The sequence below is a fragment of the Xenopus laevis genome, chromosome 4S (assembly GCF_017654675.1).
Source record: "Xenopus laevis strain J_2021 chromosome 4S, Xenopus_laevis_v10.1, whole genome shotgun sequence".
Classification (NCBI taxonomy): Eukaryota; Metazoa; Chordata; class Amphibia; order Anura; family Pipidae; genus Xenopus; species Xenopus laevis.
Window position 1 is genome coordinate 21,489,688 of NC_054378.1, and position 13,451 is coordinate 21,503,138.

Consider the following 13,451-nt stretch of genomic DNA (forward strand, 5'->3'; position numbering starts at 1 on the left):
ATGCCCATCCCCCTCTGTACTGTATTCCTGTGCACTGCCATATTACTAAGTGAGTCTTCCTTACTCATAGTTAGAGAGGCAGACGAAGCAGGTGCGAGAGGCGGAGGAACGTCTTAAAGCCATCCCCCAGTTCTGCTTCCCTGACGCACGTGATTGGATGCCGGTGTCAGAATATATCAGGTAAGTGCGTTTCTTGTTTGTGAGCAGACTTACCTTCTAATTGTACTCGGCGGCAGTTGAGCACCAGGATATTTCTGCCTCAAACACCAGCTGGTTCCTATTTGCCTGTTTGTGCTGGAATGTTAGAAGCTGCTGCTGATTGTCTCGCCAAACAATGGAAAAATTCGCAGCCCGGGAGCCAGTCTCTGCTCAGAACACAAGCTCCAATCAGTCACTCCCGCACCCCTTGCACTAATCTGCACCCCAATTTACACTGTATTTATAGGATCTTCATACTGAGAAATACACATTGTTACCCCCAGTCACAGTTCATTGTGCGCCACGAATGATCCTATTGGTTATTGAGATATGCAAATCACGATCAATCGTTTGCTTTCTCCTTACAGTGAGACCTTTTCCTTCATGCTCACTGGAGAAGACGGCAGCCGGAGGTTCGGATACTGCCGACGATTGTTGGTAAGACTTGAATGAAAACATTGGAATCAATTGGGGGGGGATCAATTGGGGGGGGGGGCCGGGCCCGGGCCCAGGCATAAAATTTGGTACAGAGCTCTCTCATTGGACCCAACACCTTTACCCTCATTGACCATCGATTTCCTAAATGCAACTCTGTCTCTCATTATAAGGTTTTGTGGGTTTGTCCCCAGACTACAGTGAAAGGTTAATTTATATGTGCCCATGGGTACCACTCACCTTCCCTCTGGCTCTATCTGTGGTTTCTAATTCTGTATGTGCCCTCACCTTCCCCTCTTTCTGGGCAGAGTCCCTCCGTGGTTCCTCATTCTCTATGTGCCCTCACCTTCCCCTCTGGGCAGGGTCCATCTGTGGTTTCTCATTCTGTATGTACCCCTCACCTTTCCCACTGTCTGGGCAGGGTCCATCTGTGGTTCCTCATTCTGTATGTGCCCCTCAACTTCCCCTCTGTCTGGGCAGGGTCCATCTGTGGTTCCTCATTCTGTATGTGCCCCTCACCTTCCCCTCTGTCTGAGCAGGGTCTATTTGTGGTTTCTAATTCTGTATGTGCCACTCACCTTCTCCTATCTGTCTGAGCAGGGTCTTTTTGTGGTTTCTAATTCTGTATGTGCCCTTCACCTTCCCCTCTGTCTGAGCAGGGTCTATTTGTGGTTTCTAATTCTGTATGTGCCCTCACCTTCCCCGCTGTCTGGGCAGGGTCCCTCTGTGGTTCCTCATTCTATATGTGCCCCTCACCATCCCCTCTGTCTGAGCAGGGTCAATTTGTTGTTTCTAATTTTGTATGTGCCCCTCACCTTCCCCTCTGGGCAGGGTCCATCTGTGGTTCATCATTCTGTATGTACCCCTCACTTTCCCCTCTGTCTGAGCAGGGTCAATTTGTGGTTTCTAATTCTGTATGTGCCCTCACCTTCCCCGCTGTCTGGGCAGGGTCTATTTGTGGTTTCTAATTCTGTATGTGCCCTCACCTTCCCCGCTGTCTGGGCAGGGTCCCTCTGTGGTTCCTCATTCTATATGTGCCCCTCACCATCCCCTCTGTCTGAGCAGGGTCAATTTGTTGTTTCTAATTTTGTATGTGCCCCTCACCTTCCCCTCTGGGCAGGGTCCATCTGTGGTTCATCATTCTGTATGTACCCCTCACTTTCCCCTCTGTCTGAGCAGGGTCAATTTGTGGTTTCTAATTCTGTATGTGCCCTCACCTTCCCCGCTGTCTGGGCAGGGTCCCTCTGTGGTTCCTCATTCTATATGTGCCCCTCACCATCCCCTCTGTCTGAGCAGGGTCAATTTGTTGTTTCTAATTTTGTATGTGCCCCTCACCTTCCCCTCTGGGCAGAGTCCATCTGTGGTTCCTCATTCTATATGTACCTCTCACCTTTCCCACTGTCCGGGCAGGGTCCATCTGTGGTTCCTCATTCTGTGTGTACCCCCTCACCTTCCCCTCTGTCTGGGCAAGCTCCATCTGTGCTTCCTCGTTCTATGTATATATCATGGATTAAGACAGTATAGGTTAGAATGGCACAAGAATTTGCAGTTTGGAGGCTCCTCTTCCTCAAGCTACACAGTTCATAGTACAGTTGGGTGCATTATATCTATAAGGCTGTACCATGTGATTCTGCCGGGGAGATGAGCTCATTTCAGACCGGGTTTGGCTGTGACAGGCAAGATTCTAGTTTTCTGTTCAGCCAGGTCTTGTCCCTGAAGCTTGAGGTATATTTGAATATGTTATCCTCTAGTGGTGGGTACTGGGAACAGCATTCTTTTTTGCTCTCTACAGCGCTACCTATGGTGTGAGTAATAGGATCCACTTCCATGGTTTTCTTTGCAAATAAATTCCTGCTGAAATCTAGACAGCGAGTGTGATGCAAATGTGTGTTTGTGTCACTCTTTGATTAATTACGGTGTGTGCTAATCACTGAACTCAATGATGCTTTGCGTCCAGCATATTCTGGGCCAAATCAGTGTTTGTGTTTCAATTATTTGTTACCAAAACAGTTCAGAGTCATTTTACCCCCCCCCCCCCCAATTACTCTTAAGTGCTCTGAAGGCCTCTTTTGGCGTTGTGTGTTCCCATGCTTCAGTGTATATCATAAACACACCCCACTGCTATATGGGGTAATATTCCTAGGTATTGTATGCCTGTATATTTGTATTTATACATATGGGAGGAGGGAGGTGCCATATTGATTCCCTTAGACAGTACAGTATGAAGGTATATCTTACTGTGTGCCCAGAACATTCCTCCTCTGTATATTTGTGTTTATACATAAAGGAGGGAGGTGCCATATTGGTTACCTTAGAGACAGTACAGTATGAGTGTACAGCTGATTATGCGCCCAGAACATTCCTGTATATTTGTATTTATACATATGGGAGGAGGTGCCATATTGATTCCCTTAGACCAGGGATCCCCAACCTTTTGAACCCGTGAGCAACATTCAGAAGTAAAAGGAGTTGGGGAGCAACACAAGAATGAAAAATGTTCTTGGGGTGCCAAATAAGGGCTCTGATTGGACATTTAGTAGCCCCTATATGGATTGTCAACCTACATTGAAGCTCTGTTTGGCAGCGCACATGGTTTTTATACAACCAAAACTTGCCTCCAAGCCAGGAATTCCAAAATAAGCACCAGCTTTGAGGCCACTGGGAGCAACATCCAAGGGGTTGAAGAGCAACATGTTGCTCACGAGCTACTGGTTGGGGATCACTGCCTTAGACAGTACAGTATAACGGGTATAAAGGGTGTCCCGGGGGATGCTCAGTCTCATGTGCTGCCCCAGTCCTTTCCTTCTTGGAATGGGGTGTCAGCAGGGTGGATTTCTGAGCTTGTAGGGTTTATTGTCTGTGCACTTTAATGTGACCCAGGAATCTGGCGGACGCAAGCTCTCGTTCCTGGTGTCACTCCAAGGCCCTTGGCGCAGGCTCGGCATTCCTGCAGCTCTGACACACCGAAGGGTTTTTAACCAAAATACAACAAAGTGAATAGAATGGAGGCTCCTCGACCTAAAAAGGGCAAAATCAGGGTCCCTGTGAGGCATAGGCCGGGGGGGGGTTCACAATAAAATTCAATTTGTTTCCATGGAGATCAGACTGTATTCTTCACCTGTGTCCAAGCCAATGCCCTAGTAAGGCGATATTGTTTCCATAGACCAGGGAATTTGAGCAGCTGTTGCTGAACTACAGCTTCCAGAATTCCGTTATGTCCTTCACAAATATGACAATTAATATAAAGCAGCTTGTGAAATCTACCTTACTATACACACTATCCCACAATTACTTGCCTTACTATCCACCCTATCCAACAATTATTTGCTTTACTATACACCCTATTCCACAATTACTTGCCTTACTATACACACTATCCCACAATTACTTGCCTTCCTATACACACTATCCCACAATTATTTGCCTTACTATACACCATATCCCACAATGACTTGCCTTACTCTACACACGATCCCACAATCATTTGCCTTACTATACACACTATCCCACAATTACTTGCCTTACTATACACACTATCCACAATTACTTGCCTTCCTATACACACTATACATTGTAGCAGACAGGGCATTAATCTTCATTATTATCATCAATGTAGTGTCAGGAGTTGCAGAACTACATTTCCAAGCATTTCCAGCAGCAAGGATATAGGACGTTTCTATTACATTTGCCTTTTTCAATGTCAATCTATAAACACAGGCCTGACTTGTATTGTGTGTGTTTATTGTACAGTGATACTTGTATACCCAGCACTGTACACACAGACACACAACATTAATAGAATGTGTTAATTTGTCTTGGTTATAATTCCATTACACTTATCCACTTGGACCCATACATAGTCCAATAAGCTATTTAATGCCAGAGTGATGCAGTGGCCTCTATTGGTCAAACTGAGAATGGCCGAATGCTTACCTGAATAATAGATTGACCACACCTCTCTGAGCTTATTGGTTCATGTATTGGGCCAATACAACAGCACCCCAAATAATTGGGCCTCATTCAGATATTGGAGGGACCAACTGGATAATCTCATTGGTATCTCTTTGCTGCCTAATTTAAACTGAGTCGCCCAATCACATGGGTTGGGTCTCCCCAAACAGATTCACCTGAGTCCCTATATTTGGCCTTTAATGCGCAAGGCATTCTGGGCAAAAGAGCTGACAATTGTTTTTTCCCTTTTCAGCCCAGCGGGAAAGGACCACGGCTACCGGAAGTCTATTGTGTCATCAGCCGCCTCGGCTGCTTCGACCTCTTTTCCAAGGTAAGGACTGGAGATAATATATATATATATATATATATATATATATATATATATATATATATATATATATATATATATATATATATATATATATATATATATATATATATATATATATATATATATATATTATATATATATATATATATATATATTAACTCACACCCTACATGTCTAATTAGCAATGATTGAGAGGCATGGTGGCGACTGCACTGATTTCAATTAGGCATTTCATACATGGATTTAATATATGTCCAATAGGTAAAGGTGATTGTTTATGCCTTTAAGCAGAGACCCCTGTAAGCCTGGCATGGGGCAGTTATCAGGGCATCCCTTAAAATTAGGGATGCACCGCATCCACTATTTTGGATTCGGCCGAACCCCCGAATCCTTTGCGAAAGATTCGACCAAATACTGAACCGAATCCGAATTCTAATTTGAATATGCAAATAGGGGTGGGAAAATATTTTTTACTTCTTGTTTTGTGACAAAAAGTCACGTGATTTCCACCCCCGCCCCTAATTTGCATATGCAAATTCGGATTTGGTTCGGGCAGGCAGAAGGATTCGGCCGAATCCGAATCCTGCTGAAAAAGGCTGAATCCTGGCCGAATCCCGAACTGAATCCTGGATTCGGTGCATCGCTACTTTAAATGTTGCCCCTTTAGACCACAATGACCGGTCAGTTGTTCATTTTCAGTTGGACATTTGCCCCTATCCTGTGATCACATGACTATTGAAACAACTTTTAGAGGAGATTCTGGGACTTGCAGTCCAACAACAGCCAAAGGGTCCCAGGATAGACATCCCCTGAATGACGTCCCCCCCCGCGCCCCAATTCGTGTGGCATGGGAAACCATATCTGTATTTGTGTGTGTTCATTGTGGTGGTGTTACATTGTATCAAAAGGACATTTCCCAGTGCCTTCAGTTCTGGGTTCTTCTATTATCTGTGTTTACTGGCAGCACAGTGGAAAGCAAGATGAAAGATCTGTGGCATGGAAAGGGTTAAATGCTTGCTTATATTTTGGAGAAAGGCCGCAAGGGCAGGGGTTTTTTGGGGCATTTGGCGGCCAAGCTGGAATCACACTCCTTCAGATGACCTGACAGGTAAACATATTTAGTCTGTCAACTGACTCCCCCCTTTTTTTACCCCTCAGATCCTGGATGAGGTGGAGAGAAGGCGCGGAATTTCGGCGGCGCTCGTGTACCCGTTCATGCGGAGTTTAATGGAGTCCCCATTCCCCGCACCCGGGAAGACCATCTGTGTGAAAACGTTCCTGCCTGGCGCCGGAAATGAGGTGAGAGAACAAGGAATTCTGCACCCCCTGCTAGGTACTTCTAAGACATAAGAGGGTCCCAGGAGTTTTCTTAAACGGAGATCGGTTTCTGTTCCAGGTGATCGAGCTGCGGCGACCGATGGACTCGCGACTGGAACACGTGGACTTCGATTGCCTCTTCAGGTGCCTCAGTGTCAGACAGATTGTCCGCATCTTCGCTTCGCTGCTCCTGGAGCGCAGAGTCATTTTTGTCGCAGAGAAGCTAAGGTAGGCCCCCCAAAATGGTGAGGATAAATGGATAAGCCCCTGACCCCCCCTGATGCACCAAACACCTCATAATGTCCATGAGTGGTGGCGCTATTCTATTGCAGTCATTGGAAAGGATTCACTGCCAGCAACAGGTGTAAAGTAGTATTGCAAGTCAAATCAACCCTTTTAGCAACCTGGATAATAAACGCCCAGAATTCCCATCTAAAATCTTTCTGGCCCTCCAGCTGCTAGAAGGGGCCCTTCTGTGAAGGTGCAATATTTGCCTCTCTGCAGGATAACTGGGAGTTGCAAGTACATAGACAGCACTGCAGGTTGGGCATTCCTTTGTACTTTATGTTTTCATTTCAATGGGGCCCCAGGGGCCCTTCCCCTTAGCCTAGGGCTGGCAGGAAGATTTTTAATTATAGCAGACCGACAGACAACACGGGATCCGCAGGAGGGGCCTGTTTACTTTCGGGGCAATGTCTGAGTATCTCCTTACTCTGTTTCAATGATTTTTTATCCAGAGGCCCCGGGTTACCCCCTGCTCCACTAGTAGCCCACCCAAGGGGTCAAGTCATTATTTCTCCATGGCCCCCCACTCTGACTCGGCTTTATCTCAGTCCCTTTAATTAAAAATTAAAGTGTTTAAAGTCCCTCCTTTCAGATTTAACTTACCCTCATCCAAATTTTCTTCTGAATTCTACCAGCTATGGGCAAACTTAGGGGGCTGTTCCTACTGAACTGTGCTTAGTACAGGGGAATACCTACAGTATGCTGCCATAGTTTTATGGTTTCTCTCTGTACAGACTATGAGCAAATTTAGGGGGCTGTTCCTGCTGAATTGTGCTTAGTACAGTGGAATACCTGTACTGCCATAGTTTTATGGGATTTCTCTGTACAGGCTATGGGCAAACCTAGGGACAGTTCCTGCTGAACTGTTAGTAGATAATACCTAGAAGTGAGTTGTTGGCGATTAAAGGAAATCCCTAACCAGCCCTCTGATGCAGTAGCTAAACATTACCTGAGATCCTTTCTCTGGAGCTACACAATTAACTTTTGTCTCTGGGAAATTTATACTGGCTAAAACCAATTTATTTGTGGGTGAAAATCCCTATTGTTATTTACCTTTCAACTTAGAACACTTATCATTTACAGTAGGGGGTACAACTCAGCCTGCAGCCTTGTGTCTTTATATGGTCACAGAACACCTCAGTGACTTCTAATATCCTTATCATTTACAATAGGGGGTACATTATCCCTTATAATACATTAGTGATACTCAGAGTTCCCTGTATAACTCAATCTGCAGCCTTGTTCCTTTACATGGTCACAAAACCCCTCAGTGGCTTCTGATAGTGGGGAGAAACTGGAGGGGCGCTTGTTTACACACCTGGTGTCTCATTGTTTCGGTGCCAGATTTGCATAGTTGTTCCAGACCACAAATGTGTTTGGATTCCCGGGTGCCTGTCCTGTGGTTCTGGGCCTGGAAGTTCCGCAGCAGCAGAGCTTGCACATTCCCTGACCCATGGACACGGATATTTGGTCAGCTTGTTCCAGTGTAATGTTCCTTCCTGTGGGCTGAGTGCCGGTGCCAGTAAATCAGCTGGAGACCCATTAGTGTCTGAGACGCATCTTCTCTCTCCTGAATCCGAGAGGCCAAGGTTCATTTTTAACCCTTTCAGCTGTGCAGAAGCCCCTCATTCTCGTTTATTCAATGCTAAGTTGGAAAGGGGGGCCCTAAAGGTTAATAGCGCCACCTACAGACTTATTCCTGTCTTGTTTCCCCAGCACCTTGTCTAGCTGTTCACACGCCATTGTGGCCTTACTGTACCCCTTTTCCTGGCAACATACTTTCATACCTGTGCTGCCCTCCTCTATGATTGACATTGTCTGCTGCCCAACCCCTTTCCTGGTCGGCCTGCTGTCCAGCTCTCTGCCTAAACTGAAGGAACTGCCTGTGGAAGAGGTAAGTCCTGGGAGAACATGATATTGGGCTGAGCTGCTCTGGCCCCTTTAAAAAAAAAAATGCAAAAAGATGCAAACTTAGCTGCATTTGTCACTGTTATCCCTGCCTTTATCTTGGTTCATTTGCTCCACCTGCTGGTAAGGACGGGCAGTGTAGCCAAATGTAATTGAATTGGATTCATGTCTTTGTTAAGGTTCCCTTTCCCTTTAAACTTTTGGTAAATGACAAAAATCCCAATTCCTTGTGTATTTAAGAGAAAATCCTTTGTTTTATCTTTTATACAGTGATTTTAAGCCAGTCTTGCATTTTTTTTTATTCATCCTTTAAGGCCTTGATGGTGGACTTGGGCTCAGACCGTTTCCTACGGCAGGTAAGTGAATTTAATGTTTAGCAAAACTGTTGACTGTTACCGCAATGTTTCTATATATCTGTAACCTTTTTATGAGCTAAGGGGGCCCAGACTGAAGGCCAGTTAAGGGGAGATTTGGGGTGAGTGCTTATTTGTGCCCTGGGTACCCTTGGAATTATAGCAGGGTGACTGTTACCCCAATATTTCTATATATCTGTAACATTGTTATGAGCTAAGGGCGCCCAGCGTGAAGGCCAGTTAGGGGGAGATTTGGGGTGAGTGCTTATTTGTGCCCTGGGTACCCCTGTAACTATAGCAGGGTGACTGTTACCCCAATGTTTCTATATATCTGTAACCTTGTGATGAGCTAAGGGGCCCCAGCTTGAAGGCCCGGTAGGGGGAGATTTGGGGTGAGTGCTTATTTGTGCCCTGGGTACCCCTGGAATTATAGCAGGGTGACTGTTACCCCAATGTTTCTATATATCTGTAACCTTGTTATGAGCTAAGGGGGCAGTAACACTAAGTTAATGTTAGAGAAATCCTGAGAATGGCAGTTGCAGTGCCTCTGTTAGACAGCAGGTGGTGCTATAAAGCTTATGCTTCTCATTCTGAGCCGTATGTAATGCCTCCCTGACAGATGGACGATGAAGACTCCCTGTTACCTCGGAAGCTACAAGCAGCCCTGGAACAAGCCCTAGAGCGGAAAAACGACCTGATCAATCAAGATTCTGACAGCGACTCTGATGAAGGTGTGTGTCTGTTCCATAGAAAGGCATTATGGGAAATGTCCCTGTACTAAAGTCATAGGGCCCGGCCGAACCCCTCTGTGTACTGGAAATGATGCTTGGTTCTCAAATTAGGGATATAAATTTTATATTCACAGGAAAAGGGCCCAGGGATTTCCCATAACTGGGGTCACTGACCATAGCAACAAGCTTAGAGTTGCCTCCTTACACTTTTCCCACTGCAGAAGGAATTGGGTTCTCATGTTCTTTCACTGAATTAAATTAATCTTTTATCTCCAAGTTCATCACTGTGTCCCTTCCCCTCTGTACAGAATACAACTCCCTCAATGCCCTCGTCTCAGAGGTCTTCATCCGCTTCTTCGTGGAGACTATTGGCCACTACTCCCTGTTCCTGGTTCAAAACGAGAGGGGGGAGCGAGTGTTTCAGAGAGAAACTTTCCGAAAGTCTGTGGCCTCCAAGAGCATCCGACGCTTCCTAGAGGTCTTCATGGAGTCTCAGATGTTCACCGGCTTCATCCAGGATAGGGAACTGCGAAAGTGCCGGGCAAAAGGTTAGATTTGTAAATAGGGCGCTGTCATCAAATTAGCAGCAGTCCTGCCCTGCTTTATGGCAGCTGAGATTCTAGCTATCTGTATAACAGAGCATTCTGTCCCAGTGGCTGCATAGATCCTATCTGATCCCCATTGTAAGCAGCAGTCCTGTCTTGCTTTATGGCAGCTGAGATTCTAGCTATCTGTATAACAGAGCATTCTGTCCCAGTGGCTGCACAGATCCTATCTGATAGAACATTTTCTTGTGGATTGTCCTGTGACAAAAGTTTTAAAATATCGTCTGGCAGAGCCTCTCAACGTTCCCCACATCAAACACCTGTCCTATGCTGATGCGGCCAATGGTGTTCTGTCTGTCCCACATCCCCTGGATAGAGGGACAGTGTATCTAATGATATCGGTGATGAGGTACCACCTATGGCAGTTCCGCTGCAGAAGGTCCATTAGCCATGAGGATGTTGTTATAGACCAAATAGTGAAGTCTGTGGTGGCTGATTTGGGTTTCCTGAGGGAAAGAGAGGTTAAGCAAAGCTGCCTGAATGCATCCAAATGGAGAGGTGTGAAACTGTGACTTATACTGATGTATTTATGATACAAATGCCTGTGATGTCTGACATGTTTCTCTTTCAATGTAATAACACCAGCTCATGCTTTTCAGTGGAAAAGTTCTGCAAGCTCTTTGGCTCAGCAATATATATTTCTGGGTTGGGGGGGTGTATGTGGGAAGGGTGGTGCGATGGCCCACTAATGGCCCACTAATAGAAAGCCAAACTTTGGACTTTGTGGCCGGGTTTGTGGTGGTGAAGGGAGGGAGGAAAACCTTTCTCATGGACAAAGGAAAAGACTTTGCCAGGGTTGGTTTGGGAATTATGGACAGAGGAAGGACTCCAAGAGGGTTTGGTGGTGGGAGATACTGCTGAGCCAAGCCAAAGATTCATGGACTATATTTTGCTTATTGGTGGTAAATAGTTTAAAATCAGTTTTGATTTAGCTGAGCTAATGATTATTGCAAATTGATAAGTTTTTACTAAATAAAAAATTCCTATCTGATCCCCATTGTCAGCAGCAGTCCTTCCCTGCTTTATGGCTGAGATTCTAGCTATCTGTATAACAGAGTATTCTGTCACACTGGGCACATATTTGGACACAATTGAAGTGTTAGCCCTGTGGTTTCCAGACTTAACTCTCATTTCTCTTTCTCATTACAGGTCTCTTTGAGCAGAGGGTGGAGCAGTACTTGGAGGAGCTGCCTGACACGGAACAGAGTGGAGTCAATAAGTTTTGGAGAGGACTTGGTGAGTTTGAATCCCAATCATTTCTTAAATCCGGGGGAACATGAGTGAGGGAAGTTTAAGAGGTTTGGGAAACAACTACTGCCAATTAGATGCTAGCATTTACAGTGCAAAACAGCCAACGCTGAAGCTGCCATAGGGCACATTATATTGTGTATATACATAAGGGGGTGATGTCAAGCCTGGGGCCCCCCTGCTGATACTTTTCCTCTTCTCCCTTCCATGCAGGCAACAAAATGAAGTTTCTTCACAAGAAAAACTGAGAAGTGCGCCCCCTCCTGGTAGTTATTATTATTGACTCTCTATAGTACTATTTACAGAGCTGGGGGTCCCCCAACAAGCCACGTGCGGCCCCCGGGCCCCCCCCAAATTACAACCACTGTAAAAGCTGCTCCAAAAAGCAAATCTTTGTGGCCCCACCGGATTCTTATATATATTGTAAATAATGCGCCATAGGCTTTTTCTATGGAATTTAAAAGAAAGTGCGCTGCTGCCCGGGGACTGACACTGCAGTATGGCAGCTCCTACAGAACCACTGTGTCGGGATGAGAGTGGGCGTGGAAGAGGAGTGCGGCGGAATCCATGGATGAGATGCGTGTTCTTAAACCTGTATTGGCTCCTCCTCCAGCTACACTCCAGCTGAAGAATGCTGATAATTTGCTTTGTTGTTATGGTCAGTAAACTGTATTGTGCCCCTTCTGCACTATGACTTTGCCAAATGCCCCAGAGACGATGCTTGTGCAGTTCCCCCCTGCTGCATTTAAGGTACAGCCCTTCATAGTATGAGTGTGTCCAATAAACCGTGTACAGAAACTCGTGTGTCCCTCGCCTCTCGGTGGTGCTGAAATGCCAAATGTTGCATTGTGGGTAAATAAGGTGAATTTCAATGTTTTTCTTTTTGCACTTAAATAAGCACCATAAGTAATTTTATTGTTTCTACTTGCCCTTTAATAATCGACCCTGCTCAGTCATGTGACTGGGGTGGGAGTGGGATGATGTCATGGTTTTGCCCCTCCCATGCCCCAGTGATATTGAGGTTTATAATTTTGTGTAATACCAGGACAAGCCTGGGGCCATAGAGAGGCAGGAAAGAGTTAACCAGCTCTGGAGCTTTAACCCCTCAATGGCAGAACGGCTCAGTAACCCTGGCATCAGTACCCACAGTTGGAACCAGATCCTACCGGCATCCGGTAGTGTTATGTTTTATTCTGGAAAATCCTTCACTATCATTGCATTCAGGGCTGGGGGTACAGAGCTGGGGCCCTGCATTGTGCACAGAAGGAGGGGCCAAATTACACAATAAATAGTGTGTGGCTGAGACTTGCGCAGGCCCCTCTCTAGCATTGACTGGGGGTTGCTTACAGTCTCACAGAGCAGCAGGAGGGTGTGTGTGCTGGGAATATACAGATATTATCTTCCTACAAACACTCCTCCAACATTCAAAGCCTGTACAGAGAGAGATCCCATAAAACTATGACAGCATAGGTATTCCCCTGTCTAAGCACAATTCAGCAGGAACAGACCCATACGTTTGCTCATAGTCTGTACAGAGAGAGATCCCATACAACTATGACAGCATAAGTATTCCCCTGTCTAAGCACAATTCAGCAGGATCAGCCCTCTGAGTTTGCTCATAGCCTGTACAGAGAGATCCCATAAAACTTCTTTTACTTCTGTTCGGCCTCCTTTCCTGGTTTCCCTTTCTTTCTTTTTTCTCCCCTTCTGTTGTCTTCCTTGTCTCTGTGAGCCCCCATTTCTAGTTCCCTCTACATTGGGTTGGCATAACAGACTCAGTACAAGTATAGAGGGAGCAGCAGCAGGGGGGTCCACCTGGATATTTCCTGGGATCCCTATAGGCCAGTCTGAGCCCATTTAGGGAGCACTGTTGGCAGAGGTTGGAGTCTCAGGATATAGGGGAGTCTAGATAAGGAGCAGTATGTCAGCTCCAGCTATACCATCATCTGTAACTAGGGGAAAAATTTCTGCTCTCGTATCAGAAGAGAGAACATAAATAAGAATGAGGTGAATCTCTTGTAACCAAAGGGAGGTTTATGTACCTGGAAAAACCAGCGCAGACAGGTACACAAACTTGCCATCACACAGG

General features: G+C 45.8%; 1 protein-coding gene across 2 annotated transcripts in view; it reads left to right on the forward strand.

Moving 5' to 3' along the window:
* Positions 1-12,160, forward strand: part of dennd2b.S (DENN domain containing 2B S homeolog) — a 65,667-nt gene extending 53,507 nt beyond the window's left edge. For both annotated transcript variants that reach the window (XM_018260346.2, XM_018260347.2), the window contains 11 exons: positions 71-180; positions 567-636; positions 4,838-4,915; positions 6,074-6,214; positions 6,312-6,460; positions 8,234-8,411; positions 8,740-8,781; positions 9,398-9,509; positions 9,818-10,057; positions 11,264-11,350; positions 11,576-12,160. In XM_018260346.2, coding sequence (XP_018115835.1) covers positions 71-180; positions 567-636; positions 4,838-4,915; positions 6,074-6,214; positions 6,312-6,460; positions 8,234-8,411; positions 8,740-8,781; positions 9,398-9,509; positions 9,818-10,057; positions 11,264-11,350; positions 11,576-11,610 — 1,242 coding nt within the window. In that variant the 3' untranslated portion in view covers positions 11,611-12,160. The remainder of the gene's footprint in view (positions 1-70; positions 181-566; positions 637-4,837; positions 4,916-6,073; positions 6,215-6,311; positions 6,461-8,233; positions 8,412-8,739; positions 8,782-9,397; positions 9,510-9,817; positions 10,058-11,263; positions 11,351-11,575) is intronic.
* Positions 12,161-13,451: the final 1,291 nt, after the last annotated feature.